At 39.8% G+C, this 18839-nt stretch overlaps 1 protein-coding gene across 2 annotated transcripts in view; it reads left to right on the forward strand.

The window, feature by feature from the left end:
- The first annotated feature begins 1477 nt into the window (after positions 1-1477).
- LOC132092356 (syntaxin-binding protein 5-like) overlaps positions 1478-18839 on the forward strand; it is an 81931-nt gene continuing 64569 nt past the window's right edge. For both annotated transcript variants that reach the window (XM_059498546.1, XM_059498547.1), the window contains exons 1-2: positions 1478-2113; positions 5147-5244. In XM_059498546.1, the coding sequence (XP_059354529.1) occupies positions 1976-2113; positions 5147-5244 (236 nt within the window). In that variant the 5' untranslated portion in view covers positions 1478-1975. The remainder of the gene's footprint in view (positions 2114-5146; positions 5245-18839) is intronic.

Genomic DNA, 18839 nt, shown 5'->3' on the forward strand with positions numbered 1-18839 from the left:
GAGACATGGCCTCAACCAGAAAAGCATTGCTTGCTGATCGCAAAGAGTAAACTTGGCCTTCATTAAACAAGGACACATGTCCAAATCAATTACTAGCAACACAGTCCTAAACAGCAGTGGCAAGACTGATTGTTGAGCCATTGTGACCTCTATTTTCTTACCCTCTCTATCTCACATCAGACATACCAAAGTAAATACAGAGCTAGATAGTTGGCAAACCTTTATAATGGTCTGTTTTCAGATTATAAATCTAGTTAAAAGTCTAATTGCAATTGCACAAATTATTGTTTTCTCTAGTGGTGGATTCACGTTGATTTCAAACTGTAAATGAGAAATAAATGATATCTTCCAAACTAACATTGGCATATCCACATTTATAGTTACAGCTTTTGTGTAAATGATTTAACACAATGAAGCCATACAGATATACATTCAGACAAGAGTGAATAGATTTTATACACTTGTAGTTTTCTTTTGCAAAAACAATTTAATATTTTTTATTTTTTTGAATAGTTGTCCAGTTTAAATGTAGCTTAAAGACTAATCAGTTCACATCTATTAAGCTTTTCACAATACAAAGAGTTTCAAACTCTACAGAAAATGCACGTTTAATATGCTGTTTACAATAAAATGTTATCTAATGGCAGTTTCCATTGAGCTACTTATCCCATAGTCTGACACACTATTGGAAATGTTAAAACGGTCAACGTGTTCAATAATCTTTTCTAATTCAGTTTGCAGCACTCCACACATTTTGACCAATGTATTTCTGTGACTTTGCCATGACTTTTACAGTGATTCAGATTGCATACTATATATATTGTATATATATATATATATATATATATATATATATATATATATATATATATATATATATATATATATATATATATAATGACTCAACAATCAGTCTTGTCACTGCTGTTTAGGACTGTGTTGCTAGTAATTGATTTGGACATGTGGCCTTGTTTAATGAAGGTCTTGTTTAATGAAGGCCAAGTTTACTCTTTGCGATCAGCAAGCAATGCCTTTCTGGTTGAGGCCAGTTTGTCTCTGTCAATGAGATTATATTAGACTTCATATCATCGACAGAGACAAACTAGATATCATATCATCACTTAATAATAATAATATATATAATAATATATTTTAGAGCTGAATATAACTAGAAATGTATATCATCTCAAGAAATATCTGTGAATCATTTTATATGTAGGCCTGAAATTCATGCCTGAAATGTGCAGATTTTTCATAACTGTTCTTCTTACTGTAGAGAACATCCATGGATAGCTTTTGGTATCCAAGACTGTGAGGTATGTGCCTATAGAGAAAATAACTTTCAAAAATAATCATATCATTAAATAAACAAACAAACAAACAAATAAATAAAGATAAGATAAGATAAGATGGATAAGCCCTATCTAATCCATTTTACAGAGTGCATGGTAACCTGATGAACTGATCAAGCTAGAGAAGCTGATGCGTTTTCCATTCTGCGTCCCTGCGGTTTCAGGTGCAGAGTCCCGCCCCTCATTTCTGCAATGTGACGCTAGTCTCTCACTCAGTGCTCCACAGTCTTGCCTGGTCACCGGGAAAAGCGTTTGGAAGGCCGCTTTAATAGTCATTCAGTCTGTAGTGCGCATGCGCGGCGCTGCAGCGATGTTTCCGCGTTGATTGAAGAGCCGAGGGGATCGAGAGAGTGGGAGAGAGGATAGAGGGAATTCGAGACGCAGCGGGACGCCGAGTCAGAATAAACGGACACCCCACAAACGGTACTAAAAAACAACAACAATCAAATCAACGTTCAAACCCGAAGCCTTGAGCCATGGAGGACACTGCGAACACTTTTAAAATGTGAGGTTTAAAGAGACGTGCTGCAGAAACGAGCGAGAGCGGCTTCCCCCCTCAGCATCCACGGCTGATCTCGACTCGGGTGCTCCCGTCCCCCTCCGTCACTCGCACTGGGGGGAAAATGAAGAAGTTTAATATCCGTAAGGTGCTGGACGGCTTGACGGCCGTGTCGTCCCCTTCTCCATCCTCTCAACCCGGGGCCAAGGAGAACGAGCTCATCCCGGAGACACTCCAGTCTGAACACTTCCAGCTCTGCAAGGTGGGGAAGCTTACAAGTGAATGTGCAACATCCCCTGATGTGTGTGTTTGTGTGTTTCTTAAACCTCGCCACTTAGTACATGCTGTGTTTTACACATTATCCACAGGCTTACTAGATTATATAGCCTACTAGTATAAAATAGATAACGTGTGTGTTTTCTGGTTGGTAGCTGGATGTGATGCATCACATGATGTTGTAGCTAATGAAAAAACCTAACTTTAATCTGTATGGCAGCGTTATTATGTCATTCGTATGGTTTATTTCAAGCAACAGTGTCCAGTATCTGATTGCGCACTGGAATGTGTTTTTACATTAAAACGCTCGTATATGTTAGCCTGTGTAATGTTACACACTGTACTATCATACTCTGCCCCCTCAAACCTAGACTAAATGATTTTTTTCTTTTCTTTTCACAAGCTGTGCGTTGAGAGAGCTGACTCTGTGTTTGGAAAATGCGCACAAATGCGTAAAATATTAATGCGTGACATAGAGATTCGTTTATACATTACCAACACGGTTACTTTAGCTGGCCATACTTCCGTTTCCACCTCACAATGTTGACTGTTAAACATGCTGCTTAATTGAAACGTCTAAATATTGTGTGGTTATAGAATGAAGCTGCGATGCTAGAGTAGAGGGAGGGGGGATATAAACAACCCGTTTCTTGCATAATTTACTGTGCTGGGATTAATGTGTAATTTGCTGGTATTTTCTTTTAAACCCAGCACCATTCTTGACTCTCTTTGAAAACACACACACACACATACACACTGTACAGTATGTGTATCTAAAGATCATGTTGGGCTATCATAGGTTCCCAAAATGTTGTCTAGGTAGGCAGATCACGAGGTTTTAAGACACCAGTGTGTCCAATGTGTAAAGAAAAGGCCTAGTTTGAAGTGTTGGTGGGTTTAGCTGCCCTCTCTGGATTAGATCTGGCAGCACAGTGGATGAAGTTAATAGTTCTCAGTGGGAAATGTCGAGGCTCTCTTCTCATCTATCGCGCTCTGTGCAAAGCAACATCCAAATGAATGCGATATTAGATTTTGAGCCCACTCATGTTTGTGTGGAAACTGTAGGAGAATGACAGCTTTGCAGCTGGGATAGGAAATTTAATTTATATAAAAAATTTGAATCAGTTCACTAAATCGATTCGTTCATTCAGCATTACTGTAGGTGACTTTGTTATACAGTAGGTGGCGACAACTGGCTTTTGTGTTATGAGTGAGCCATTGAATCTTTTACTCAACCGATTCGTTTGAACAAAGAGTCCTTCACAAATCTTATTACACTATATTTAAATTTGTGTCGAGAGATATGCTGAGACACTACAAAAATCCCAAATAACAGCATAATTGTCATTTTAGCATCCGTTTTGTTGACTGCTGGGCATTATTTTATCAGTTAATACTAATATATTTACAATTACACCCTTGCCTCATTTTCAGCATACAATCACGAATTGCAAACGAATGCATTGATTTCGTTCAGTCCAAACAACGACTCGTTCATTGAAGGGGGTGTATTCGCACAGATCCAACCAATAAATGGCTTCTTCACAGCCCGCACTCGAATGCTATTTGCTCGTGCTGCTGTCAGTCTTTGAAGGCAAAATAAATAAATAAATAAAAAACAGAATCCTGACGACGCCATCTAATAATTATTATACGGATGGCATTATCATTAAGTATGTTATTATCAAGCGCTAAATGAGTTCTGAAGAGAATGATTTCTGTGAGGAATTTTGACTTAAATAAATATTCAATTTTTTAGAAAAATGGTCACATGCACGATATTAATGCAGTTTCTTAAAATACTGTTCTCTAATTAATAACCATTCGTTTAATAATTTGCAACGAGGTTACATGAGTGCATTTACACAGGCTTTGGTATTTTTGTCAGGTTGAAATTAAACAGACACATACACTGGATTAGGTTAATATTTAATTAGTAGACATAATCAGTAGAAAGATGGAAAACGAAACGAGAGAGATGGGGAAGGATGAAGTGAGGCTTGTTGCTGCTGCGTAGCTCGCCGACAGGTACCCGTCCCTGCGAGCGCCGCTTACGTAACCGGCTTTAGCCACTAAACAAACATCCAGAGACAGAAAGGCTGTCTCTAAACACAGTGAGCTGCCTAGCTAAACCGCATTATAGGTGTTTTTTGATGCTCAGAATTGCTGTCAATTTAGACACCCTCTAGGTTTTACTACACAGACCGGGTGAGACTATGACAGCTGTTAAGCAGAAGCCAGGACTGTAAACCTGTAGTCAACCATTGTTGTTCTCTGGATACAATTCAGCAAGCTCTCTGTTCTCTGCACATCAGGATCGTTCGAGCAGTTCAAAGATCTGGGTATTTAAATAGATGGATATATTCAGTTGAAATTGATTTTGAATTGTCCCTGGAGGGTTGTTTGACTGCACACATGCACAATGCTTTGCCACTATCCTTCATATCATTATATAAGAGTGTAAATAATGTAAATACTATGTAAAATAATACTGTGTAAAAACTTTTTAATATTATATTTTAGTATGTATTAGTATTTTGGATTAGCTTTTGTTTTTTTAGGTTTTCAGTTTTCATATTCAAGCTGTTATATTTTTATTAGTCCCCCCCCCCCCCCCCCAATATTTCTATAAATCTTACATTTTTATTTAAGTTTTAGTAGGTTTAGCACTTCATCTTAAAAATTAAAAAGTTGCCTTTTAAAAATATTTTATTAAGTATTTGTTATTTTTTACTTCAGCTTTATTTTAAGGACTATTTTTTATTAGTTTAAGTTAACATTAACAACACTGTGTAAAACATATGTTACATTAAAAATGATGAAGCAATTTTAAAATTGATAAATAAAATAAAACAATAGATAAATTGGGTGAATAAAATGAAAACAAACGATTAAAAATAAATAAGTTTAAAATAGTTTGATTGCTGACTTCCTGAAATAAATTACTGTAGTGTTTATGCCCCAAAACTTTACATTATGTGCTTTTAAAAACATTTTTCTGTTCTGATTTGATTCTCAGACTGTGCGCCATGGCTTTCCCTATCAGCCCTCCTCTATGGCATTCGACCCCGTCCAGAAAATCCTTGCCATCGGGACTCAGAGTGGAGCTTTACGATTGTATCCTTTTCACAATGGAAATTAAATAGCATGTATGCTGTGTTTCAGATGCAGTGTGAACCTGTGAGTAAGTATTTAGTTTCATTATCAGTTGTGTTATCAGGTGTTAGCTGTGTTTAAAGGTTGTCACTGTCAAGTTCATGACAAATTAATTAGGACACGAATGACCCACTGTTACAGTAGTTTTGCCTGTCTGAAATGTGACTACATTATGCTACACCACAACAAAACAAGCTTAATCTGCTTTAAATTGATGCCAGTTGTTGTGCTTAAGTGAGTTGATCTGCTGTCATGGCTTGTCAGTCAGACCTTTCATAAGTCTTTTGTAAAACAACGTTTATTGTAACTGGATTGGGATCTGGGATCAGTAAGGCACATCACATTAGTTCAGTGACTCTCTCATCCCCTGAGTGAATAATTCCTAGGACAGAAATTCAGATATTAATTAAACCGAACAAGTCACTAATGTCTATTCCCACCTCAGAGACGGCAAAGAACTTCCTGTCTGATCAAAATCTCCATTCACACTCAAATATTCAAATAGATGGCCTTTAATTTTGAAATGAATTTCCCTGTTCCCCAATTCATTCGTACACACAGAGGCATGACATTACTTTTCACAGTGAGTGTGGCTCTAATTGAAAATATTTCCTCTGCCGTCACTATGGCATAATTTGCTGTCAGTCAAGTCAGAAGAACAGCTCGCTTGACACCGAGTGATATTGGTGGAAATTGATACGTGGCGGCTCTTCAGAGAACAGCCTCTTTAGAAACGGATCGTCTTTGCTCTCAGAGGAGTTTGGTGATACTTAGCCTCTTTGAACGACTGTGATCAGATAAATGTCGGCTGCCGTAGGATGAGGGCAAGTGAAAATCTCCCTAAGAGACTCCAAATTGTGATTAGTGCAACCGTCCTTTCCTTTTTTCTTCACGTCTCATCCTGAGCTGTCGGCAATGCAAAAGAAATCTCAGGATTCATCTGAATGGGTTGGTTTGCCTATGATTTTGTGAATGATTTTGGTCTCTGTTATTAAGATAAAGAGATTGAGTTAGTTGACAAATCTCGGCTGGACTAGCAAAACTGTGACTGACTTAGGTTACACTGGTATTTCTGGTCAGATATACATGGTACATATCTCATAGTATTTTGTTATGTTTGCAATGTTATCTAATTTATATTGGTAGATATTATTTCAGAAATATCTGTGTGTCTGGCAGTCGAGTATTTAGCCTTTTTCAAAAAATTGTCTAAAGACATCTTTTTCGTCAGCACCTGACCAATTAATACTAGCACTTACCTATTCTATTCTATTCTATTCTATTCTATTCTATTCTGTACTGTTGCTCTCTTGTTGGTCTGATTGCTTCTATTTGTAGGTTGCTTTTGATAAAAGCATCTGCTAAATGATTCAATATAAATGTAAATGTGTGACAATGAAACATAACTGACTGCTTTTGAAACATGAAGCCTTTCAAACGTTCAAAAGTTTAGGGTCAGGTTTTTTTTTTTTAAAGAAATTAATCAGCAAGGACGCATTAAATTTGGTGCAAAAACACAAGCTTTGCCAGCACAATGCAAAATAAATTATTCTGCAAGGATGCATTAAATTCATCAAAAGTAACAGTTTCAAAATATTGTTTCAAATATTTCTAATAAATGCTATTCTTTTGAACTGTTTCTACAAAAATATTAAACAGCGCAGCAGCACTGATTATAAGAAATGTTACTTGAGCACCAAATCAGTTACTGAAGACTAGTGTAAGTGCTGAAAATTATGCTTTGCCATCACAGAAATAAATTACTTTTTAAAATATATTAAATAGAAAAGTTATTTTAAATGGTAATAAAATTTCACAGTATTATTGTTTTTACTCTATTTTGTATAATATAAATTCATTCGTGAACAATATAAAAAAAAAATCAAACAAAGCTCAAACATTTGAACATAGGTATACAATAAAACCCACCTAATTATTTCCATTTGAAAGTGAAAAAAAGTGAAAGTCGTGACATTTGCCAAGTATGGTAACCCATATTCGGAATTGGTGCTCATTATTTAACCCATCCAAGTGCACACACAGCAGTGAGAAGTGAACACACACCTGAAGCAGTGGGCAGCTATATATCCAGCGCCCGGGGAGCAACTGGGGGTTCAGTGCCTTGCTTAAGGGCACTTCACTCCCCCCCATCTACACCTTCTGCCAGCAACGAGACTTGAACTGGTGACCTTCGGGTAACTAGTCCAACTCTCTAACCATTAGGCCATAGCTGTCCCTATTTAGTTCAAAATGCAAAAATTGTTTCTAAAGTTTTAGATGCTACCATTGCATTGATATTGTACAGTTTAGTCTCTGTCCAAGCATATGAATGTGCTAGATGCACAAGTAAGTTATGAATACCTATATGAATGCTAATTAGATCACATTAGTGTGTGTAGCTTATGCCACTCAGTGTGTCAGTGTGCAGCGTGAAGATCTGTTTTGCAGTTATGTAAACTTCTCCCCAGTTGAGAATGACTGAAAGTGGCAGATCAAGAGTCCAGAATGACTGAATCCTGGCAAAATCATCCAGAATATTAGAGCAGAGGGAGGGATGGGAGAGTCTTCAGTCTTAGGCCAACGGGTAAATGCTCTGCTGTCCCAAAAGCTTTCTGCTTCCCACAGCTCGCTTCAGATTGCAGAAAGTGACAGGACAGTCAGATGTTGCGAAAGATAGGAGACAGAGAGAGAATGTAGTTTTCAAGTATTTGCATTAAAGGAAACCACCAAAAGAAAAGCTCCCACTGTCTGCCACAGGATGGTCAAACATATAGTCCTGCTCCCAAACTTACACCATTGGTTGAGCCAATTTTGCTGTATTGGGCAATGTTTTGAGAGTGCCACAAATTATTTTACACTCTTTTGCTTTAAACAACCTTTTACTGATTTAAGTATTGGTGGTATACCATCTGAATAATTAAAATGCGGGTGGTGAAATGGTGGTTATTGTGTAGCAGACAGTTTTGGGTGGTCCCTGTCCTCTGAGAATTGTATTATCAGGCACAGAGGGGAGAGAATGACAGACTCATAACTCAGCTAGCCTTGCGGGCCCTAAGACTGTACAGCTCTCACGCAAATCTATTGATCAACCTCTCAGACACACACACAGACATGCAAAAAGTAGTGTGATGACCTCATGGTAAAGCAGATACATTTTAAATAGTATCCTGAGTATTTGCACTTCCTCTGCTGCAGTAGACTGTTAGATTGTTGGCTGCTATGCACACATTTGTCTCCAACACTGATTGCTGACAGTCATAATCACTGTAATTAAAAATATAACCCACTGTGAGTCTGATAATTTTATTCACAATGATGATCTATTCAAATTTAATGAAGGGTATTTATTTCTAAAGAAGACATATGTCACAATGATCAAGCTTCGTCTCCATTATAGGTTACGGATTATTAAAGAGATCATGTTCAGGACTTGTAATGAATGTGTTTGAATAAAATGTCATGTAAAGATATGAAGACCGAAACCTTGCAAACTTTCCACCCAATCAAACAGTATTTTTCTATGACGATATCTCATTATACATGTAATATCACATCTAGTGATGTAGAACAAATTCAAGCAAGTTTTAGACATAACCAAGTAAATATTTAAAGACTACAACATTAATGAAGTTGTTGGGTAAAAAAAAATATATATATGTATTTCTAAGTAAATTTTTTCCTGTAGATCGTTCCTACAGAGACTATTTGTATGTTTTCCACCCACCACTGAACTGCAGGCACAAGATTGTGGGATGTCATAGGCTGTGAAGAACACATTTATGCTTCCTTCAAAAAACAACTAACGTTAGATGGTGTCATTTTAGTAGGTAGGATGTTATGCAATTACATTTGAAGAGTTTGGTTCCAGTAAACGCCATTAAAAAAAAAAAAAAATGTTTGCTCCAAAATCAGTAAAGTGATTCATGCTCTGCTTTTAACCCATCCAAAGTGCACACACACAGCAGTGAACACACAACCGGAGCAGTGGGCAGCCAATTTTGCTGCGGTGCTTGAGGAGCAGTTGGGGGTTCGGTGCCTTGCTCAAGGGCACCTCAGTCGTGGTATTGAAGGTGGAGAGAGAACTGTACATGCACTCCCCCCACCTACAATTCCTGCAAGCTCAAGACTTGAACTCACAACCCTTCAATTGCGACTCTCTAACCATTAGGCCACGACTTCCCCACGTTGTTTCTGTATTGTTCCACGTATTGGAACAATACAGAGATACAATACGGCCCAAGACTCGAACTCACAACCCTTCGATTGCGAGTCCGACTCTCTTACCATAAGCCCATGACTTCCCCACGTTGTTTCTGTATTGTTCCACGTATTGTTTCTGGTCGGTATTGAAAAGTCAATTTTTTATTTTATGCAAAATGTGATATTCGCAGAGTTATTAGGTCATGCTTTCTCCCGTTTTTTCCAAAACTGCGACTACCTTTTTTGCAGAATGCGATATATCCGCTCAACAAATCACAGTGCACCATTCCACACACCGTAAACAGTAACAACCAATCACAGCGCACCGTTCCACGCACACTTTGAATACACGCCGCATCTTAGTTTTAATCCTCTAATTTGTACTTTGTGATCAACAAACAATGGCTGCACGATAAATTGCATGTGATTGTCATCCGCATCTCGTAAGTAAAGCCGATTCTGTGATTAATAGTACAGGTCAGTATTAATAGTATCTCCATCACAGGCTTTTAGATGGAGTGACATTTAATACACAGGGCTGTAGATCACTGACAAGCTGTGCTATATTGTGTTCATTAGATAAATCACATTCGATTATGAGCGGGATATTGCGTAGCTTGTCAGTGTAAGTGTTTTTATTAATGCCATTTATGTTTTTGTTAATACAGCAGATAGCACTAGTCAACTAAAAGAATAAAACATGGCAAAGATGAATGCACTTTTAGAAGTTGAATGTAAGGGAAATGTAATTTTTTAATTTCTGTGGTCTAATGTGATGTTGTTCATGTTCCTGTTCATGATGAAATTTTATTTTATTGCTGTAATTAATTTATAGCATTAACAAGATGACTCATTGAATTCATTTCAGAAGCGATGACTGACGGATGTATTTTTAGTCCAGTGCCTGTATATAAGTATTGATTATGATATAATATAATTAGTATTGACCAAGTTCAGAGGCTGTCATACGTGGATCAACTTACTATGTTAACTTTCATATTGATTCAATGGATTTATTGCATTTTGAGAAAAAAAAGTATCATGGATTTATTTCATTTTGGGAAAAAATAATAATACAATTTTATAATAAATTTCAAAATCTTTGAAAATCAAAACCTGGATTTTAATTTTTAATGTTATTATAACCTAAAGGTGCTATGTGAAAGTTTGAAACAGAAAATAGTGGTTTTCATTTTGCCACTTGTTGGTAAAGAAAACAAATTTTTACTCAAATTAATCTAAATGGATTGAATGCGTTTTGGAACCAAACTCTTCATTTATACTATAAAAGCCCATTTCCGTCTCAGGGGTTAAAAAGGTTAAATAAGACAAATCCACAATTATGAAAAATAAATTTGGAATACTTTTATTCAGCACGGATGCATTAAACTGAGGAATGTGACAACAAAGATGTTTCTCGAGTACAAATCAGCATATTGAATTAAAAGACTAGAGCAATGAGTGCTGAAAATGCAGCTTTGCCATCAAAGGAAATTTTAAAATACTTGAAAATAGTTATTGTAAATTGTTTTGCATAAGCGATGTCTTTCAAAAACTTCAAAAAACGTTAATGACCACAAACTTTTGAATGGCACATAAAAACAGACTTTCATAGTATATTGCTTGATATAGTATATAGTGTATAGTATATAGCATTTTATAGCATTTATATAGCATTTTTTTAGCTCACAGACACAGACAAAATCATCCATTGACCATTGGAAAATGGACATTGAAGAGTGTAAACACACACAATATTAACTACACATCAGCTTGAAAGGTATCTCATCTTGTCTCTAATGATCAGTAGTAGTGATGCTACACTGTTGCTGAGAATTCTGAAACTGGTGAGATTTGTTAAAGATGTGTCCCATAGTACGATTCCACATGAGATATGAAATATACTGGCTGTGACATGGCTGTGGTGGTTATTTATGTGTGTTAGTGCTTGTGACTTGTTTTACTTTGAGTTTCAGACATGTAGAGCTGGGCCTAACACACACACACACACACACACAGACATTGCCTGAGGATGCCTATGCCACTTCTTACGTAATTCACAGGAGCGAGGCTCATCATCTGGAGAGCTTGGCAGCAGTGTGTGTGTGTGTGTGTGTGTGTGTGCGTGCATGCACGAACCCTTGTGTGATGTGATTGGCTCAAGCAAAGGAGTTTAAGTCCATCCTCTCTGCCATAATGGCACAGCAGCAGCCGGCTATGATTGAGTGTGTGACTCTATAACTTACTGTACTCTGTAACTGCAGGAAGGACCACCAATTCAGACAAATCTGATCAGATTCACTAGGCACTCAAACCTCATTGCAATAGGGATAGAATTGCAGAGGGAAGAACCTACACTGCCTGTTGGTTTTTTGAGAATTATTTTTACATTCTTATTTTTCCATAGTGTCCATATCAGGAATATGAAAAATGGATAATTTCAAAATCGCTGTTAATGGTTAGCTCTGCAAAACCATGCAGGTTAAGGGCTTATTCATGTTGACCACACGTCATGAAACAGGGTTCTTAACACCTAGACAGAGTACAAAATAACTGAACTGAACTCAGAAGTCTTGAGATAGAGTTTTTAAAAGTTAAAAAATGTTTTTAACTTAACATATCGTCTTAATGCGACGCTCATAGTGAGATACATTTGTGCATTTGTATTCTGACATTAATTGTCTTGAAATGTATTGTTGAAGGCAGTGAATTTGTTGGCTGTGTCAGCGGTGCTTTAAATGGGATGAATTTAGTGAGGCAAGTACTCTGTGAGGGTTTTAGCATGTTGACAGTAAGAGTTACCATTTTTGCTGTCACACTGTCAGCATGCTAAAAACCCTCTCTAAGAAGTAGTTTTTCTTTTAAATCTCCTTCTACAATCTTTTTATTACATTTATATTTTCTCTATATATGTTTCAATATATATTTTTGTATGTTTTTTATATATATATATATATATATGTATATATAGTCCATTGATTTTAGGGGACGGTATGCTGGCTTTGCATGGTTTCGGGACATTGTTTCAAGTTGATTCCTGCAGCCCAACCTAATTATGTACTCCCTCAGCTCTCAAGGTCCTCACTCACATCACTATAATGCTACACCCGCATTAATCTGGTATTTCTGCATCTTAATGCGCCCAGTCTGCGTAAGGTTCACTTTAGTTCACCCCATCCTGGCCCTGGGAATTTCAAGTCTATCAGCTCATTTTTATGCTAACCTCGTCAAAAAAAGCTCCAACAATACTTGCGCTTTTTATTTTCTGTGCAGTAGAATCCGGAATCGGCCCATCTGAAATGCTCCTCTATTATTGCTCTTACCTAATAAGCTTTTGCATATATCACAATCCGTTTCCCCACATGAGAAAACTTCTTAACGACAGAGACATGAAAAAGGGCTTGCGTGTGTCGGTACCTGGTCGTCATAAAAATAAGGTCTTTGTGACATTTGCAGAGAAGTAATTAAATAATTTACAGTAACTTTTTACCTCCTGCTACAGTCTAGGAGCGTCGGCCAATCAGACAGGATGCAGGACAAAAAAAAGGGCTGAACTGGAGCAGGCTTTACACCCTCATGTGAGGGCACTTGTGAATCACCACTTTGAAGGAAAGGGTAATGGAAAAGTTGCTGAATGATATAATATTATCTTCACTTTCAGAAAACAATGCTTTTGTTTCTGATGTCTCTCAAAGTTCAGACACATTCCCTTTCCATTAAGGCAAAAAGGCAATAACAAATAACACAATAGCAAATTGCAGAGACCTGACACCAGCTTAGCAAGATAAACAGTGCAGATTGTTCACGTAGAGCCAAATATTCAAATATTCATATGTCTTGTCCATTGTTTCTAACGTTCCTGTCAATTTTTCACCTGCTCGCTCCTCCATACGCCTTCTGTTTCTCTCCTTTCTGTGTCTTTACCTCCTCCTCCCCCCGTCACTGCAGTGAATTTTTGTTTCTGTCTGTGCTAAGTGGTTGCTATGCAGTTTAGAAAGTGCGGTGCAGTTTATGGGATGCAGTTGCCAGGCGAGACAGACTCCTGCTCTCTCATGGTAAACTCTGCAGAACTGTGAGACTCTTTTGCCTTTGAGGTCACCTACCCGCTCTGTAATTACACACAAACGATGGAATAGTGTGCTTCATTAGGTCTTTGGCAAATGCTCAAACATGCACTCATATGCACATACAAGCTCAGCATTTTGTTTTCAGTGCGATATATGCGTGTAGGGAAGTGGCGTCTGCCAGTCAGTCAGTCAGTCACAACATACGCGATCACACACCCCAGCTTACACTTCATCATGCTAACAAGGCTTCGCCGAACTGTCTGTCAGCTGATCTGTCTTGCCATCAAAGCCTGTCTTTGGCTCATTGATCTGTTTCATCACTTCAAAGAGGCTTCCAGTCCCAGAGACCCCACCACTTTCCTCTTCCTTTTCTTCCATCCTTTACTCAGCACTACTCCAGCCCCTTCAGCCGAGCTTATCCCCTCAAATGTCTGTGTCACACACACATTAGCTCTGATAAGGTATTCTGTGTCAAGATCACAGCAAGTGTGTAAGTGGACAGCATCCTTTGCTAATCAGGGTTGTGTTTACATAGCTTTGGACAATCACTTAAATAGTTTGTGATTTTTTTCCATAAAAAGTAATATGTACAAATGCAAAATAAATAATATGAATACAGTACACAATAATACAATAATAACTTTTAAACATTAAATGTTATTCATTTTATTAGTAACTGTAAGTTACCATGCCCAATATGGTGCAGAATTATATTACATTTAATGGCATAATACATATAATTTACTGAAGATAATATAGTTTTTTTTAATGTAAAGCATATGTTATGATGTTTTTTACTATGAACATGTAAATTGTTAAACCAGTGTGCTTTCATAGTAAAATTCTGATAAAAATGTTTTTCTGAGTGAAAAGGCACTTTTTTGCACGTTACATTTCATTACATATAACTGAAATAATTAGGTTTCCTTTTACTTCAGTTATTTTATGTTTTGTTTTATTTTGTGACTGTTTTTTAACACTAATTGTTTAGTTTTAGTTGTTGTTTTTTTACTTCTTTTAAAAACCTTTTTTTTTACTGATATTCACAGTTTTCTACTGTTTACTTTTAATTTGGGCTAAATTAAATCACAGAGCTTTGCATATTAATAATAATTCATATTCATATTTATATTGTATTTTGTTTTTATTGTATGTGGTTATTGTATTAAATTATGTATTATCATTTCGAAAAGACGTAAAATAAATTATAGAATTATACATATATATATATATATATATATATATATACACACACTCACTGGCCACTTTATTAGGTACACCTTGCTAGTACCAGGTTGGACTCCCTTTTGTCTTCAGAACTGCCTTAATTTTTCGTGGGATAGATTCAACAAGGTGTTTGAAACATTCCTCAGAGATATTGGTCCATACTGACATGATAGCATCACGCAGTTGCTGCAGATTTGTTGGCTGCACATCCATGATGCGAATCTCCTGTTCCACTACATCCCTAAGCTGCTCTATTGGATTGAGATCTGTTGACTTTGGAGGCCATTTGAGTTAAGTAAACTTATTGTCATGTTCAAAAAAAAACTGAGATGATTTGAGCTTTGTGATATTGTGCATTATCCTGCTGGAAGTAGCCTTCAGAAGATGGGTACAGTGTAGTCATAAAGGGATGGACATGGTCAGGCAACAATACTTAGGTAGGCTGTGGCATTTAAACAATGCTCAATTGGTACTAAGAGGCCCAAAGGGTGACAAGAAAATATCACCCACACCATTACACCACCAGAAGCAGCCTGAACCACTGAGACAATGCAAAAGGGACCCATGCTTTCATGTTCATTACACCAAATTCTGACCCTACCATCTGAATTTTGCAGCAGAAATCGAGACTTATCAGACCAGGCAACATTTTTCCAATCTTCTATTGTCCAATTTTGGTTAGCCTGTGAGAATTGTAGCCTCTGTTTCCTGTTCTTAGCTGACAGGAGCGGTGTGGTCTTCTGCTGCTGTAGCCCATCTGCTTCAGGGTTCGACGTGTTGTGCATTCAGAGATGACATTCTGCATACCTTGGTTGTAACGAGTGGTTATTTGAGTTAATGTTGCTTTTCTATCATCTCTAACCAGTCTGCCCTTTCTCCTCTGACCTCTGACATCCAAGGCATTTTTGTCCACACATCTGCCACTCACTGGATATCTTCTCTTTTTCGGACCATTCTCTGTAAAACCAGCCCGTCTGGCTCCAACAACCATTTCACATTCAAAGTCACTTAAGTCCCCTTTCTTCCACATTCTGATGCTCGGTTTGAACTTCAGCAAGTCATCTTCACCACATCTAGATGCCTACATGCATTGAGTGTCACAGTGTCTGGGTTGTGTTCCCTGGGTTTCCACTAGGTGTCCTCCTTTCTCACGGTGTCTTTCTCCTTATCACTTCCTGTTCCCTTATTTGGTCACCTTCCTCCTGTTTAGTAATTGATTGTTCCCCACCTCTCTCCTGTTCCCTCATTATCCTTCTGTGTATTTATACCCGGTCTGTCTGAGTCTGTGTTACGGAGTCCTTGTTTAATGTTGAATGTTTAATTCATGTCCGTCAGCTCTTGTCCTTGCCTTGTGTTCGTGTCTTGTTTATGTTTGGATGGATGTTTTGGTCTCGACCCCTGCCTGGACTGTTTACTCTATTTGGATTACCCTTTAATAAAAGACTTACCTGCAATTGGTTCCCTCTCCCGTGGTTCTTTGTAACACCGATCGTGACAGAAGGACTCCGTCACAGTAGGAACCAGCGGTATGTCATTTTTCCGTTCCCCAGCCAAGATGGCGGAGCGGCGAACCAAGTACCTTCGGTTGATCGCCCTCCGCCAAGAGGGCAATGAAGTGGGTGCCCTGGCTCAGGTGTTCTGGTCCCTGGCCGAGGGCATGGGCTACAACGATTTCAATGGCGGGCTGGATGATCCAGTGTCTCAGGAGGAGATGGCGCAGTTAGAGACACTGGAATTCTGGGAAATTGGCCACCGGTTCAGCGCCACAGCCCAAGATGGCCGTCAGCCTAGCGCCACAGCACAAGATGGCCGTCAGTCCAGTGCCACAGCACAAGATGGCCGCTAACCCAGCGCCAATGCCCAAATTGGCCACCGGTTCAGCGCCACAGCCCAAGATGGCCGTCAGCCTAGCGCCACAGCACAAGATGGCCGTCAGTCCAGCGCCACAGCACAAGATGGCCGCTAGTCCAGCGCCAATGCCCAAATTGGCCACCGGTCCAGCGCCACAGTACAAGATGGCCGCCAGCCCAGCACCACAGTACAAGAGGGCCGCCTGTCCAGAGTCATGGCCCAAGATGGCTGCTTGCCCAGCGCCGCTGCACAGGATGAGAGTCTCAGTTGACCCTCCGGAGTCGAGTCAGGTTCCAGTTGACCCTCCGGAGTCAAGTCAGGTGCCAGTTGACCCTCCGGAGTCAAGTCAGGTGCCAGTTGACCCTCCGGAGTCGAGTCAGGTGCCAGTGAACTCTCCAGAGTCGAGTCAGGTGCCAGTGAACTCTCCAGAGTCGAGTCAGGTGCCAGTGAACTCTCCAGAGTCGAGTCAGGTGCCAGTGAACTCTCCAGAGTCGAGTCAGGTGCCAGTGAACTCTCCAGAGTCGAGTCAGGTGCCAGTGAACTCTCCAGAGTCAGGGCTAGTCACCGCTGATCCTCCAGAGTCAGGGCTGGTCACCGCTGATCCTCCAGAGTCAGGGCTGGTCACCGCTGATCCTCCAGAGTCAGGGCTGGTCACCGCTGATCCTCCAGAGTCAGGGCTGGTCACCGCTGATCCTCCAGAGTCAGGGCTGGTCACCGCTGATCCTCCAGAGACTAGGCTGGTCACCGGTGATCTTCAAGGACTGAGTCAAGTCACCGGTGATCTTCAAGGACTGAGTCAAGTCACCGGTGATCTTCAAGGACAGAGTCAAGTCACCGGTGATCTTCAAGGACTGAGTCAAGTCACCGGTGATCTTCATGAACAAAGGCAAGTCACCATTGATCTTCATGAGCAAATACAAGTCACCAATGATCTTCATGAGCAGTGTCAGGCCAGCACCAATCTTCTGGAATCCAGTAAGGACACCAGGGGATTACCAGAGTTTCGTCGTCCCGTTGGTCCAGCCGCACAGAGGTCTGCTCCGCCTTGGGGGGCTCTCGTGCTGACCACATGGCTGTGGTGGTCTTCTGCTCCGCCCTAGGGGACTTCCGCCCTGACCACACTGTTGTGGTGGTCTTCTGCTCCGCCCTGGGGGGCTTCCGCCCTGACCACACGGTTGTGGTGGTCTTCCGCTCCGCCCTGGAGAACTTTGGCTTCGACCACAAGGACGTGGTGGTCTTCTGCTCCGCCCTGGGGGACTCTCGCCCTGACTACATGGTTGTGGTGGTCTTCTGCCCCGCCCTGGAGGACTTTGGCCTCAACCACAAGGACGTGGTGGTCTTCTGCTCCGCCCTGGGGGGCTTCATGTTGTTTTTTGTTCTTGTGTTCACTCCTGTCCCTGTTCCTCTCTGTTAGTCTGGCCCTCCGTCCCTCCCCCTGAACCTCCTCCGGTCCTCCTCCCTCCTGGTCTCCCTGTTTTGTGTTTACATTCTGGTGCCTGTTCCCCATGTTTTTCGTTTCTGGCCCTCCGTCCCTCCCCCTGAGCCTCCACCTGTCCGCCTCCCTCCTGGTCTCTGTTTTGTGTCTGTTGTGGAGCGTCTGGGAGCCGCTCCGTAGAGGGGGGGTCCTGTCACAGTGTCTGGTTTGTGTTCATTGGGTTTCCACTAGGTGTCCTCCTTTCTCATGGTGTCTTTCTCCTTATCACTTCCTGTTCCCTTATTTGGTCACCTTCCTCCTGTTTAGTAATTGATTGTTCCCCACCTGTCTCCTGTTCCCTCATTATCCTTCTGTGTATTTATACCCGGTCTGTCTGAGTCTGTGTTACGGAGTCCTTGTTTAATGTTGAATGTTTAATTCATGTCCGTCAGCTCTTGTCCTTGCCTTGTGTTCGTGTCTTGTTTATGTTTGGATGGATGTTTTGGTCTCGACCCCTGCCTGGACTGTTTACTCTATTTGGATTACCCTTTAATAAAAGACTTGACCTGCAAGGACCTGCAATTGGTTCCCTCTCCCGTGGTTCTTTGTAACACCGATCGTGACATTGAGTTGCTGCCATGTGATTGGCTGATTAGCAATTTGTGTTACCAAGCAATCAGTGAGTGTGTTTTATATATATATATATATATATATATATATATATATATATATATATATATATATATATATATATATATATATATATACTGTATATGTGTGTGTGTGTGTGTGTGTTT

The sequence above is a fragment of the Carassius carassius genome, chromosome 18 (genome assembly GCF_963082965.1).
Source record: "Carassius carassius chromosome 18, fCarCar2.1, whole genome shotgun sequence".
NCBI lineage: Eukaryota > Metazoa > Chordata > Actinopteri > Cypriniformes > Cyprinidae > Carassius > Carassius carassius.